General features: G+C 49.8%; 1 protein-coding gene across 2 annotated transcripts in view; it reads right to left on the bottom strand.

Annotated features, from left to right (window-relative positions):
- Positions 1-14,882, bottom strand: part of COQ8A (coenzyme Q8A) — a 71,827-nt gene that overhangs the window by 4,320 nt on the left and 52,625 nt on the right. For both annotated transcript variants that reach the window (XM_036755435.1, XM_036755436.1), the window contains 6 exons: positions 10,729-10,803; positions 2,403-2,525; positions 1,543-1,628; positions 1,174-1,314; positions 238-319; positions 7-100 (listed from right to left, as the gene is read on the bottom strand). In XM_036755435.1, coding sequence (XP_036611330.1) covers positions 7-100; positions 238-319; positions 1,174-1,314; positions 1,543-1,628; positions 2,403-2,525; positions 10,729-10,803 — 601 coding nt within the window. The remainder of the gene's footprint in view (positions 1-6; positions 101-237; positions 320-1,173; positions 1,315-1,542; positions 1,629-2,402; positions 2,526-10,728; positions 10,804-14,882) is intronic.

Here is a 14,882-nt window from a genome sequence, read left to right as displayed (position 1 = left end):
ACACACCTGAACTTCCTGGCACAGTCAGCTTCTCTCTTGTAGTCACACTCAAGGGCCAGCTCCCGTCTCAACACATCAATTAGGTGTTCTGGGAATAGGCCTGGCAGGGGACAAGAAAAAGTGGGGAGAGAAATGGAAAAGGTTTGCCTGACCCTTCAAAGGCAACACGGGGCCTCCAGGCCTGAAGTCTGGTTCCAGAGCCAGTCAGACCTTTCTCCTCCCAAGCTGGGCTCCTACCTTCAGGGAGTATGTTGCTCATGCTGAGGACGGCCATTAGATTGTTAACATCACTGTTGATGCTCTGGGCCACTCCAGGGTACTACAGGAGAAAGATGGACAGAGGAACGTGGAACAAAGCCCCACACATACACACACACACCCCAGCTGCCAGCGATGGGGTCATAGCACAAACCCCTCCAATCATGCCCAGGGCAGGGACTAGACTATGTGTCCTCATCACAGTATGGCAGTTTTTTGGACAATTTCACACGTCACAGGGTCAAATAGTATATGCAATGGTGAGAACTGAACCCAGGACTTCCTGACTCCGTGACCTGTGGTCTATCTACTGTACCCATGGTATCCAACTCAAACAGAAAGGGATCCCTGCTGCTGCATATTGACTTAGAAAACCACAAATTAACATCATCGCTATTGTATTTTTATTTATTTTGTTACACATTTCCCAATTCGACTTTAATCTGGCTGAGCAGGACTTGGGGGTTTTGAGGACCCTAAATGGCTGTGACTCTGACACCTCTGCTGTACCATGCTACACACCTACACCCACATCCACAAACTGAAAGTGTTGCTGAATGAATCTAATGGGCAGGTTTTCTGAGGCTGCCTCTGAATGCTGACTGCCAGAGCTGCCTCACTGTCCTGCCTTCTCCCAAGATGGGCTATTCATGGAAGAGGCACAGGAACCCTAGGCATCTTCATCTCTGTCCCAGACTACGTCTGAGTCCCACAATAAGGGAAGATGAGGCCTCTTCTCCCACATGGGAAGAATGTTCTGTTCTCCACTGAAAGAGCTGGCAATGGACAACTCCAAGAAGTCCAAACCCTGCCTCCCACACACGATTACTGAGGCCTCACCCACTTGACCCAGTCAGACGGCAGCACTGCGGCACACCCGGTGAAGACCGGCTTCCAGGGCAAGACTCAACCTACCTGGATCTTCATGGCTACCTCCCGCCCATCCTTCATTCGGGCCAGGTGGACCTGGCCAATGGAAGCGGCAGCAAAGGGCCGCTCCTCAAAGTACTCCAGTTTGTCCCTCCAATTAGGACCAAGGTCACTGTTCAGAGTTTTCTGGAGGGAAAGGAAAGAGGAGACCCGAATGAGAACTAAGGTCCGAAGCTCGACCAACACTTTAGATATGTTTGAAAAGCTGAGCCCAGGAGGACAGGAACACAGCCATTTTGTAAGATCATTCTATTCAACCAACTTCCAAGCCAGCGTTTGGGTCCCCCTCTGTTCCCCGCCCCCAAACAAGCTCTGACCACTCTCCATGCTGTCTGGTGTCAGGGTTATCCTCACCGTCATCTGTTTCAAGGGCATAAAGTCTGCACTTTGTCTCACACGATCAAATATCTTGGCCAGCTGGGGGTTGATGAAAGCATCATCTGGGGGGAAACAGAACAGAGTGGTCAGCAGAATGATCCTTGGAAGGAAAGAAAACAAAAACAATAAGGTTATGGCGGGTGTAGAGTTATGTAGGGACAGCAACCACATCCTCCACTGTAAGAACTGGAAGGGCTCAGGACTGGCTTCAGAAGCCATCCAAGAGGCGGCAGAGTGGGAAAGGTCAGCAGGCCCTCTCGGCCACATCTCTCCAGGTCTCTGTGCCCGCCTCAGTTTCCTCCACTGTAAAACCTGAGAGGTGCCTTTGCCTCTCTAACATCCTAGAGGACCTCAGGCAGTGAGTGAACTGACACATGTTATCAACAAGCATTTATTAATAAGCACATCCTGTATGAACCAGGCTAAGTGCTGGGGATATAAAGACAACACTGGAACAGTCCCTGTCCTCAAGAAGCTTATATTCTCTGGGTCAAGATATCTACAAACGAGACACAAGGTAATAACTTCATATGCTGTAACGCTCTTCACTAAGAGTGGTTAAAACCAAGGGTCTTCCACTGACCCAAAAGGAGACACTGACACTTTCTTGGCTGTACAGACCCCCTGCTGCTGACCCGCCAGCCCCCAAGCTCCCACTGACAGCATGTTTGTTTGGTGGGATGGGAAAGAGGAGGCACCAAACCCCCCAGAGCCGTGTTCATGCCAGCAGACCATCCTGTCCCCTTTCTCAGCCCAGTTCCTCCCTGAGGGTTCAGTCAGGTGGCAGAAGCCAGCTCCTCCCCCATCCCCGGCAGATTCTGAGTTCGCATACTCACCCTGGATGCTCAGCATCTGGCCCAGCTTCAGGGCGGCTCCTCTCACCTTACACAGGGTGCTCACGATTCTCTCTGCATTTGCCTCAGAAAGAAAAGGACTAGAGTCCAGGACAGCCTTCTTTCCTGCAGTCACAGGAGAAGAGGGAGGTTACCAGGGGTCCCCTCCCTCACCTCTCCCCCCAACCACACCCCCTCTCTGGAGATATTCTAAAGAGCAGGAGAAGAGTCTCCCTTTTCTGTTCCCTTTTGGTAGGTGGGGGGCAGGAAGAGTAGGGTGACCAAAAGAAGAGACCGCAAGGAGGAACGGTCCCATTAATGCCGTGCCCCAGAAAACGAGGCCCTGCCTAATGTCTATAGAACCCTAAGGTGTGGAAAGCCCTTTCTCACAACACAGAGGAGCAAATTGAGGCCCAGAGTTTCTAGGGCTTGCCTACAGCTCTGCTAAATGCTGCTGCTTCTCATCAGAAGCCCTTCTCTTCCTTTCATTCCATCAATCTTTTAGACGTGCAGCAAAGAAACAGCTGACCAGTGGCTGTAGGACTAAGGGGCCAAGGGTCTCAGAGCCTGAGTGAGACACAGAAGAGGCAGAGTTCAGTGCTGTTCGGTCCTGTCTGACTCTCTATGACCCCATCAGGAGGCTTTTCTTGGCAGAGATGCTGGGATGATTTGCCATTTCCTTCTCCAGCTCATTTTACAGATGAGGAAACTGAGGCAGACAGGGTGAAGTGACTTGCCCAGGGTCTTAGAGCTAGGAAGTGTCTGAGTCTCAGGCTGGATCTGAACTCATAAAGATGAGCCTTCCTGACTCTAGGCTCAGCACTCTATCCACTGGGCCACCTCACCGGCCATAGAGGCCAGGTAGGATTCTCTTAATTCAAGGCCTCAATCTGTGTCAGCTCCCGGAGACACAAGACACCCACGAAGCCCACAGAGGCAGTCTGGGATGCCCTCAGAGCTCCCTGGGGCAGATCACAGCTCAGCCCATGTTCTTCACTTACACACACAATATTAGACCTCTCATCAGTGCCCCAATAAGGCAAACCTCAACCCCCTAGGGCCCTTTTCTTCTGTAAACTATAAAGTAAGGAATGACCTAGCCTGAGATTCCCTCCCTGCCCTTCCCTTCCTCTGCACACGCTCAAGGGGGAAGTCATTGTGTCTGTCACCCTTCCAGAAAGCCAAGAAGCCGCTGCCTCTGCGCCCTGCCCCGTCTGCCCCAGAAGCTCACACAGCCAGTCCCAACACAGAGAAGCCCCTTAAAGGGCACAGATTCACCTGCTCATTTCCCAGTGCATGTGTGTGAGCTCACGGCGGCCATCCCTGTTTAAAGCACCAGCTCACTGCCCAGGGCCTGGGACACCCCAGATCTCACTCACCCCAGGAAGGACGTACAGTGTTTTAGAGTAAATGTTTAATTTAATTACCCTTTGTCTAAACTAGGGTTTAACTAACTTCCTAATTATTCTGCTTTTCCTCCGCTCTCTCCCCCTTCCAATCCACCCCTGTATAAAGCTGCTAATATGTTCTGAAAACGCGGATCTGTCATTTCCCCAACAAGTCCTGTAGAAGTTTCCTTTTACCTACAAGATAAAATGCAAAGCCCCGAGCCCCTCACTTAAGTCCTTCCAAACCTAGCTCCACCCCCTTTTCCAACTATATCTGACATTACTCCCACTCACAGCGGTCTCCTGATCTGGTCCTGCCTTCTGGTGACCATCAATCAATCCATAAGCATTTACTAAGTGCCAGGCGCAGTGAGAATACAAAAAGACACAGAAGACAGCCCCTTTCCTCAAGGAGCCTCCAATCTAAAGGGGGAGATCACGTGCAAACAAATATGAACAAAGCAAGCAGGATGATTAGGAAAGAATTACAGAGAGAAGGCACCGGAATGAAGAGGCATTGGAGAAGGCTTCCCTGCATTCATGATGACCATCCCCAAGGCCTAGGGCACACCCCAGCCAAGAGTCTGTCAAAATCCTCCTCTTCTTTCCTGAATCACATGGAAAGCTAGATAGCACGGCTAATGCAGAGATCTGTTTTACATATCTATACATATTCATAATTGGTTCTATTTTTCTTGTCTTCTCAGTGGGTGGGAGAGGAGGAGAGAAGGAGAGAATATGAAACTGCAAATAAACATCAGAAGTCATTTAGTCTTCCCAGCCCTTCATTTCATAGATGAAGAAATGGGCCCAAGAGGGTGACCAGCCCAAGGTCACAAAGGCAGCAAGCAGTAAAACCAAGATTCAAACCCAGGTCCTCTCGCTAAATCTGGCACATTCGGCATCCAAAGACTCAGCTCCAGGTCATCACCTCCATGAAGCTTCCCATCTTCCCTCGTCTGCTTAGCTAAAGCCAACCTGAATCCACCGTCAGCTCCTCTTTGATGCGTCTGAACCTCTCCTTCGCCTGCGCCATGTGTTCTGTATGAGAGTTACTCACGTACATGCTGCGGCACTCTCCCCACTAGACAGTAAGCTCCTTCAGGGCAGGCACTGCGCCATTCTTCACCTTTATCCCCCGGACCTAGCGCAGGCCTCGCCCAGAATGAGGGCTTCCCTCGCATCTGAGGAGCCTTCCCAAAGACAGCCAGCCCCCAAAGGCTCCGTTAGTCACTGAGCTCCCCATTGACGAGCCTAAACAGAGGCTGGCTGGTCATCGATTGCTCCAGGATTGTGTGAAGCAGCCCTGCCCCGGGCAGATCCCAGAACCCTTCTACCGTGGATCCCCTGCACAAATGGAATAGAAGGAAGCGGCCTTTGCCTCTTCCCGTTCAGTTCATTCATCACACAGCGCTGGTCAAACAGCTGATGCCCACCCCGCCCCAAGGGAATGCCCTGGACTCTCAGGGAATCCTTGATGAAGAAGTCCAAGGAAGAAGAGAGAACTGAGAAGAGGGGGACAAGGAAGGCAGGGAAGGTAGCCCCGAACAGAAGGGAGAGGTAGAGGAGAGGTGAGCCCGACACCATTCACTTTCGTCTCTGTATCTCCAGCACTTAGCCTAGAGCCTGGCACATGGTGGGCACCTGAAGGAAAAGGGGAAAGAGTGAAAAAACAAGATGAAGAGCGAGGGTGGCGGGGGGGCATAATGGGCGCTGGACGTGGAAGTCAGGAAGACACGGGCTCCGATCTCAACAGCTGTGTGACCGTATTCAAGTTACTTAATCCGAGTCAGTTCCTTCCTCTGGTGTTGTTTCAGTCATGACACTTCATGACTCCTTTTGTGGTTTTTATGGCAAAGACCCTAGAGCGGTTTGCCATTTCCTTCTCCAGGTCATTTAACAGATCAGGAAACTGAAGCAAACAGGGTTAAGTGACTTGCCCAGGGTCACCCAGCTAGGACACGTCTGAGGCCGGAGTCTTCCTGACTCCAGGCCCAGCACTCTATCCACTGGGCCGCCTAGCTGTCCTTCCTCATCTGTAAAGTGAGGTTAACAATACCTCTAATACCAATAACTACCTCATTCTAGCAAACCTGTCATACGGTGGTTAGTCGCAGGACTTGGCATCACGAAGACCCAGGTTCAGATTCTGTCTCTGACACACACCCCCGTGGCATTCACCCACTATGGCTTCAGGGATTGATTACAAGCTGCACCGCTGAAGGGAGCTCCCATGCCACACATCTGTCTCATGCCCAGCCAATGTGATGAACCCAAAACATGAGGGAGTGTGTGTCTGTGTGCATGCGTGTGTATGTGTGTCTGTGTGTGCATGTGTGTGTGTATGCACATGTGCACATGCCAAGCCAATGTGATGAACCCAAAACACGAGGGAGTGTGTGTCTGTGTGCATGTGTGTGTATGTGTGTCTGTGTGTGCATGTGTGTGTGCGCGCGTGTGTGTGTGTGTATGCACATGTGCGCATGCCATTACTAAGAAGGACTAGAAGACATGCAAGGCAGGAAAGCAGACCCAACAAACAAGGACAACCTGACAAAGACTGTTTACAAACCACTGACTGGCTCTAAGAACCAGTAGAGAGGCCAGAGAACACCCAGGAAAATCTTCCTGGTCTCTGGGCTAGGGGTGGAGGAGTCACCAGGGCCCTTCACTATCACCTGGGCGGGGCCAGAGTGGGGATGGCTGCTAGGTTGAGCTGCACAATGAATAAGGATCCAGCTGGATTTGCAAGCTATACTTTGTCATCAATAAATTCCTGAAAAGGGGGGGCAGGGTGTGAGGGAGTAGGAGGTTCCTGCAAAGCTTCACTAACTTGGTCAAGTGTCTAGTACCCTTTAGGGCATGAGGATAGACTTTTTCTCCTTCAATGATTCACAGATCAGATGAGAAAAAAGCAGTGTGGTGTGACAGAGCACTGGCCTAATTAGCCAGAGATCCCTTCCAATTTTAAAATTCTGTGATTCCACAACTAGCAGGAAAGAAGGCCTTTGGAAGTTCACACAACCTCTGCAGACCTCAATGTTCACATCTGTAAAATGAGGTAAGAGGCTCGGATCCCTAACAGCATGGTTGTTCATAATCTGCAAACTGTAAATCCCAATAGAAGTATTAATACTCGTATTATCAAAGCCGTGCAAAGAATTCCTGCCATGCCTAACAGAATCTCAAGGGGATGGCAGTCTTAGCCTGGACAGAATGATTCTCTGGGGTCACGATGAGAGTGGGTGATTCCTACCCACTTACCCAGAGGCTGCACCTGAACACAATCTCATACTAGCCCCAAAAATATTTCTTGGCATCAGTCACTCTGGACTCATGGGGTATTTCCTGGCCTTGGGCTGAGGTGTTGGTGCCTCTGTATGGACAAGATCCCCGCCCCCACCATCAAGAAATAAATCTCTATAGATTTGGGGGAAGGTCCAACCTGACTGGAACCAGAGCAACCAACTGATTTACAGACGAGGAGTGGAGATAAGCCCCGCAAGTGTGGTTAACAGTAATTCTGAACGTGGGCTAGAGAGCTAGCCAAACTGGACCAAGCAGGGGGTGGGAGTAGGCAGCTACTGATGCCAAGGTCCAGAGCTAGGAAGGAATGGTTGGGCAGGGGGTACTTCTAGAGAAAGAGAGCAGGTGGGACAGAGAGAAAAGAGGGAAAGAGAGAGAGGAGGGTTATGAGTGAATGAGTAAGATGTGACCTGTCCTGAGAAAGGAGAGGAAGGAATTTCTCTGAGCAGAGCAGAGCCCATCCAGGTTCACTGTCAGTTCAAATAGCTGTGCAGGGCTCATCTGACTCCCTCACAGAGGAAGGACCCTGATTTTCAAAGGACCTGGGCACTGAGATCAAGCACAGAGCTTGGTTCTGCAAGGCAGAATAAACCAGAAGAAATGACAGTAACCCCTAAGGTATGTCTAAGGGAGAGTGAAGAGAGGCGACAACTGGAATGATGATGAATGCATTAAATCTGGGCCAAGTGATGCAAGCCCCTGAACTGATAACTCTCCTCACCTACAAAGGAGACTACATGCCAACATCCCCTCACCCTGTAATAAAAATAGCCATGTCCTTAAATGGACCTAGCACATTCTGTTCTGCAGTAGGCAGGAGGGTGGGGAGCAAGGTTTACGGCCAGAGAGGAGAAAAGAGGTAAACGAGGGAAGGGCTAGAGGCACAGACTTAGGAGAGGACAGAGGAGGGGAAAAGAGGAGAGTGAGAGGAAGAGAGAGAAAGGAACTAGGTTTGAAGGCACTGCTTACACCACAAGCGTTGAGGCTCCTCCACAGATCTAAATGCCCCTGGCTCTTACAGGGTTGGTATAGGAGTGGAAAGAGTGATGAATTTGGAGTCAGGAGACCTAAGGTTAAACCCTGGCTGTTACTGACTTTGGGACTGTCTCCTTTGAGAACAAACTGTATAAGGATTTACAGTTTCCAAATTATGAACACCCAACCTATGAGGGGATCTGAGTCTATCACCTCATTTTACAGATGAGAACATTGAGATCTGCAGAGGTTGTCTGAGCTTCCAAATAAGAGAACAAGATGGGAGGAGCTCTAACCTCCTTCCAGCTCTAGACCCTAGGATTCCCTCAGTATGAGAGGACACCCAGTGGGTGTGGTGAAAAGGGGCCTCCATCTCAGGAAGAAACTCGAGTTTGAATCTGTCACTAATTATCTTCACCTCCCAGCCTTCTTTTCCTCATCCATGAAACCAAGGGGTTGTACCAGATGAGGTCCCTTCAAGGTCACCTGCAGCTCTAAATCAATGGTTCTGTGACCATTCTAGAAGAAGAGAAGCTCCCTGCAGGTACGGCATCATTTTTTATATCTGTATTCACTATATAGTCCAGTGCCTTGCACACAGCAGGCAGTTAATCAGGGTTTGTGAAATAAGTGATTTCCTGCTCTCTCTTCTCTGACTCTGCAGCCCCCTACCCCATGCTGGCCGCCTGGCTCACGATCCCCACCCCCTTGGAGAAAACACCAATCCCTGACCTTGAAATCAGGACACATGAAGCTGAACAAATAAGGTGGGTTAGAGAGAAGGAAAAGCAGCAGCCAACAGCTGCTGGAAAGATAGAAAGGGGGGTCTTCCCATTCCTGCAAAATGGGGGTTCCATTTCCAAAAGTGTCTCATCTCTGGCACTATAAATACTCCAGCTAAATCCTGCTCTCTGCCCTCCACCTGCAAGGTCAGGAGCTACTCCTGCCAACCTAACACTGGGCGTCCCCCAACCCTTTGGAAGACCCGCATCTCCCCACTGGAACTGGGTGGCAGGCATGAGAAACAGGTCACAGAAGGAAGATTTGGGGCCAGCATGATTCTCTCTGCACAAATGGCCTCTGAGGAGGAGATAATGGGCTGTCAGTCACCACACTGATGGCAGGGCACACAGCCCAACCCTAGTCCTATGTGGCCTAAGAGACAGTCTTCAAGGCGAAGAGGAGTGATTTAAATGAACATTTAATAGTCAAACAAGTTGTTTTCCTCTGGCGGGCACACACAGAGAGACGGACTGGGATTCCTAAGACTGGGTTTGAACCCCAGCTCCTGCACTTAATGACTACATGATGACCAGGAAATCACCTCCCCCGTGGGGACCTGCATTTCCTCCTCTATCAAAGTAAGGGGTGGACTCAATGGTCCTCATAGCCCCTTCCAGTCCTATACCTGGGCTGTTCTATGAGCAGGGGCAGAAGGAATGAGAAGGCGGCGGTTGGAGCCACGCTTTCCTTCCATTCAGGGTCCCCCCAAAGTCTAGAGGCCCAGCAAAGGGGACTAAGCATCCAATTCGAGTATCAATCCAGGCCCAGCCCTCTCCCCCAGGGGCACCCCCAACCCTGAGCACTAGGGGTGGTTCTGACTGGGTTCCTGAGACAGATTCTACTCTCGCACACAGAGAGGACAGAATTCCCCTTCCCTCTCCCTCCCTGCTAAATTAAACCATTTCTATGGCAACAAAATCTCCCCTTGTCATTTATCCCCTGGGGAGCAGAACATCATCTGCCTTGAAGACAGCCAACTGCCCTGAAACCTGAGGACCTGGCTCTCAGCTTGGCCACACAGAGGTGACCACCAGCCCCAGCACCTGTGCCTGACCTCAGTTCTAAGGAGCCCTGGGCAAACAAGGTTTGAAGAAGGAACACACATACTGGGGGTGGGGGAGAGGCAGAGAGACTGAGGCCATTTAGCTGCCCTTTGGAAACATGTGAACAGGGAGAGGTGATGCCCACAAACATGGATAATTTGAGATTTATACAAATCTAGAGAGAAGCTGTGGGAGGAAGGGGCAAGGGCTGCCTATGCAAACGGAACAGAAACTAGTTCCTAGCACTTTGAAGAAGCCCAGCTCAATTCAGTAAACACACAAACACAAGGCTATTCCATTCAATAGAGCAGGCCCTCCGAGATGTGGCAGCACTTTGTCCGCTACTGATTGGGATTACTGTATGTTCCTGGAAGTGATAAGAGTCTATTTTCTTTTCTAAATACTCCATAATTAGGACTTGTCACTAATTCAGACAGCAGCCCCTCCCCTAAACCCAGTTAAGAAGATTTTACAATACAAATATCACCCTTAACGCAGCCCACCCCACGACCACTGGAGACCCTGGATCTCAGCCAAGTGGTGCCCCTGTTCCCAAGGGCACGTGTGCCCCTGAGATTCAGCAAGTCCCGTCCATGCTAACCTGGTCACCTCCAGGTTGTCTTAAAGGAGGAGAGGAACATCTTCATATCAAAAAGGAAGCTCCTTCCCAAAGGAAGGGAAAGAAGATCCCCCCCCCCACCTCCTTCCCACCTCCACACAAACTGAATTTCAGACTTGCATTTGCTCCCACCAGAACCCACAGTCCCCTGTGAAGAACAAGAGAAGGGACTCGATCCTGAGAAGAGTTTTTTTGGGTTCAAGAACATTATTCACCTGCGCTGTTTTCAGATCGGAGGCTCTTCTTGGCAACTTCGGCCAGGGCCCCAAAGCCTAGACCAACAGCCAGACCTGAAAAAGAACAAAAACATAGCACTCGTCATGATGGCAATGACCACCACTGCTAATCTTCACATAGGGCTTTAACGGCTGCAAAGCGGTTCTCTCCTCACTGGGCAATCAAATATTATCCCCACATTAGAGGTGGGAAAATTGAGGAGGCTCTGAGAGCTCAAACTTGTTCACAGGCCAGTGGGGCCAGTTCTCCTGGCACCAAGGCTAGTAACCTATGAATTCTACTCTGGCCAGACCAGCATGTGTAACCAGGAAGCTCTGCTTCAGGTATCCCTGAGTTAGCCCACCAGTCACCCAAAATACTTTAGAAACTAAAGGGCTCTGTTATTTACGAGCAGCCCCACTCCTCAGTGCCCCAGGCAAACACATTGTGGTTATTTGCCTCTCTTTTGCACCCTCCTTCCAATTACCTTCATCTCACCACAGAACTAAGGAGTTTCAAACCTTGTACAAATAAAAAACCAGGTGTCATCATTCCTTATAGTCCAAGTATCATTGAGAAAGGACCTGAAGAATGTTAAGACTGACCAGGTTAAAAAAAAAAACCACCAGACAAACAAACATACACAAGCAGGAGCTGTTGGTCTTTTTGATATTGCTGGGCCCTTTGCAAAGTCTCAAGAGAACTATGGCCCCTTCTCAGAATCACCCTTTTGGAAGCATGAAATAAAATATGTAGGATTGCAAAGGAAACCAATTATGCTGAGAGACCATTATCAGAATGTTTTTAAAAACCAAGTGCATGGATCTCAGGTTAAGATTCTCTATGCTAAGGAGGCCTGGGAATCTATTCTAGAGAAAAATAATGAAAATCGTTGCTGCTTGATCGGCGACCCACATCAGTAGGAATCAATCTTTCCCCATATGGTGGGACCAGAAAAAACACCTGCACTCACTCCAGTCTATAAAGCTTTAGAGTTTTTACAACAACCCAGGCTCTTCCATGGCACCTTCCTCTTAAAGTTCCCTCTGCCCAGTTCCTTGCCCCAACCAAGCTTCCTGAAGGGTATGATGATATTAAAATGAACTAACTCAACGAATTTTTCTTTCCTGCTGAAGTAACCTAAGCTGTCACTTTCCCCAAGTACACTAGGGTCAGTTTCTAGAACTATCTTGCCAACTGAGAACCCCACCACCACCACCATGGGTTTTTGTTGTTTGTTGTTCAGTCCTTTCCAACTCTTGGTAACCTGCCCCATTTGGGGGGTTCTTGGAAGAGATCCTGGAGTGGTTTTGCCATTTCCTTCTCCAGCTCATTTTACAGATGAGGAAACTGAGGCCAACAGGGTTAAGTGACTTGTCCAGGCTCACACAGCTAGTAAGTACCTTCGGTCACATTTGAACTCAGGAAGACAAGTCTTCCTGACTCCAGGCCCTGGCACTCTGTCCACTGCACCACTCAGCTGCCCTGATGCTTAGGATAACTTTTTTTTTTTTAGGAAACTCCTAAAAACCTTTAAGGATGATGGTAAGGATCCCAAGTCCTCTTTCTGCAATGCTATTCAATATTGCCTCCCATTAACTCAAGGGGCAGGCTGGAAGTCTCAAATACATACCTCAGTTCTGTTACTGTTCTATCTGAAGAGGGGGAGGGGAAGGGAGAGGAGGGAGCCAGCCCTCTCTTAGCCTGAGGCCATTTCTTTATGCAACAACTTCATCTCCCTAGAATAGAGCCCACCACAGTTCCAGCTCTTACATCCATCCGGGGCTCTATTCCCACAGCCACCCTCACTTCCTCTGGTCAAGATTATTGTGCCCACCCACACCCACCAGGGATGATCCTTAGGCTGCCCTACCCAGAGACTCCAGGGGCTTCCTAAGAGAGCAGCTCTTCTGGCCCCAAACTATCTTTCCAGACATACGGTACACCACTGGCCTTCCTTAATGACACTGTGATCCAGCCAAATTGACCTCACTGTTCCCCACTCAAGGCCCATCTATTCTCACTCAATTCACAATCCCCACAAGCTTGGCTGCTTTGGTTTCTAGGACGCTGCAGATCAGAGGCAGCAAAAATGAGAAAGTCCAACGAGACCTCTAGACGTAAATGGCTAAAGCTGAGCCCTGACGAGAGCCAAGAGAGGAGGTGAGCATGGGAAAGACCACCTGGACAAAGAGCAGCCAGCGGGCCAGAGCGGCCCAGCACAGAGCGCATGGGGCGGTAAGGCACCAGGGGCCATGAGAGACGGGCTGGAGAGAGCCAGGATGTGCAAGTAAGCAAGAGGCTTTGTGTTTATCCTAGAGATGGAGGAGACCCTCGGGAACCTCCTGGGGGGGAGATAGGGGGGTGGCAGAGCTCCACTTTAGGAATGTAATCTGGCAGCTGTGGGAAGCATGTTTCTTCTGAACTTCAGTTTTTCTTATCTGCAAGACTCTGAACTCCATCTCTAAGGTCTTCTAAATCCTATGAAATCAGAAAGAACTGCTAAGGGCAGCGAGCGACCCGACAGGACAGCAGGACACGGGGGAGGAGACAGAACAACTACAAAGAGCACACACCAAACTTAAGAGCACAGGAGGGCTCTAAGGGCAGTTAAAAGTAGGGTCCCCTCACATAATCCAAGAGAGTCCTAAGGGTGTCACTTCATTACCGCACAACGTAATACTATTTCCAAAGGATGGCTCTGGGTCATCGAGAGTTAAATCGTGTTCAGTAGCTCTAGTAAGGGAGGCTGGAGAGTATGGAATACATTTTCAGAAAACCTGATTTAAAATAGTGAATATTAAAGTTTGGGTGACTAAAGGGAAAAACAAGTTATCTGAGAAACTGACTCAGGCGAAGGGCACCTCAACCTAGGACTAACAAAAATGTCTGATTCCCACCTCACTCAAATGAGAGGGTAGAACCAAACGGCCTCTCAGGCACTGTCCAGATCTACCAGGCTTTGATTTCCTATTAGGTTCTACGAGGAAAGGCAGGCTCTTTAATCAGCTTATTTAATGAGCAGAAGGCCTATTAAAAAGGCAGGAGAGGCCTCCTATTCCTCCACTCACAATGTGTCTAGCTCTCTCTTTCACATCCCATTCATATAAAGAAAGACATGGCTTAAGTTGGTACACGCCACTCCCCCAGGCCAGGCCAGGTCACTATCAGCCTGACCTCATTCACTGTCAGCCTGATACCAGCTCGTCTTGGCTCACTGTGGCTGCACGTGGACACTGGGCAGGATGGACAGCAGTCCCAGAAGGTCTGGCGTCCCCAATGAACATCAACTCCAAGTCTCCCTCTCTTCTTCTGTTCCCCCAGTGGCTTGTCTTATCAAAATAAACCGCAGAGGCAGAGTTAACCCTCAAACAGCTCGTGCCTTGGCCAATTTCTTCTCTGTAACAGGACTTTCCCTCCCTAAGTCAAAGGCGAAGACAAACAAGGCAGCTGCAGTCTGACAATACGCGCCCACACTGAGATGCTGAAGAATGCATTCGTGGGGACCAGAGATCTTAGAGTCAAAAGGGCCTTAAAGTCCAATCCTCACATTTTACAGACCCGAGAGGGGGGTGGCTTGGCAATGATCATGTAAGTAGCAAGTGGCTGTGCCATGATCCCAACTCCTCAGTGACACTGACCCTCCAGGCCCCCCATCAGGACCACACCCCTGGAGAGAACACCTGCGAGAGTCCGAGGGCCTGTGTCCTCCAATCCGCACCCTACTCATCCTCAGAGATGTAGGGCATGTTCCATCTCCTGTGGGAAGCACTTATCCCCTAGTGGGAAGCACTTATCCCCATGTTTCTATAGCACTTTAAGGATTACAAAACACTTTGCATACATCTTCTCTTCTGATCCTACAAAGCAGATGTGATCATCACCTCCATTTTATAGGTGAGGAGTCTGAGGCTGAAAGACATTGAGGAACTTTCCCAAGATCTCGCAGTCAAGGCCTAAGGTGGGGTTCAAATCCCAAAACTTCTAGGCCCCAGGGCGGCGTTCTTTCTCCATGCTGCCTCCTAGAACCATCAGATCAGAGCTAGAAGGGATCTTACAGAGGATTTCATTTTAGAGAGCGGGAAGTAAAGGCTGGGAGAAGCTGAGTCATTTGCCCACGGCCACACAGGCCTTGGTAGCAGAGGAGGGATTT

Source organism: Trichosurus vulpecula, chromosome 4, assembly GCF_011100635.1.
Source record: "Trichosurus vulpecula isolate mTriVul1 chromosome 4, mTriVul1.pri, whole genome shotgun sequence".
In the NCBI taxonomy this organism is placed as follows: domain Eukaryota; kingdom Metazoa; phylum Chordata; class Mammalia; order Diprotodontia; family Phalangeridae; genus Trichosurus; species Trichosurus vulpecula.
The sequence above is the reverse complement of the archived record's forward strand: the minus strand, read 5'-3'. Positions and strand labels throughout refer to the sequence as shown.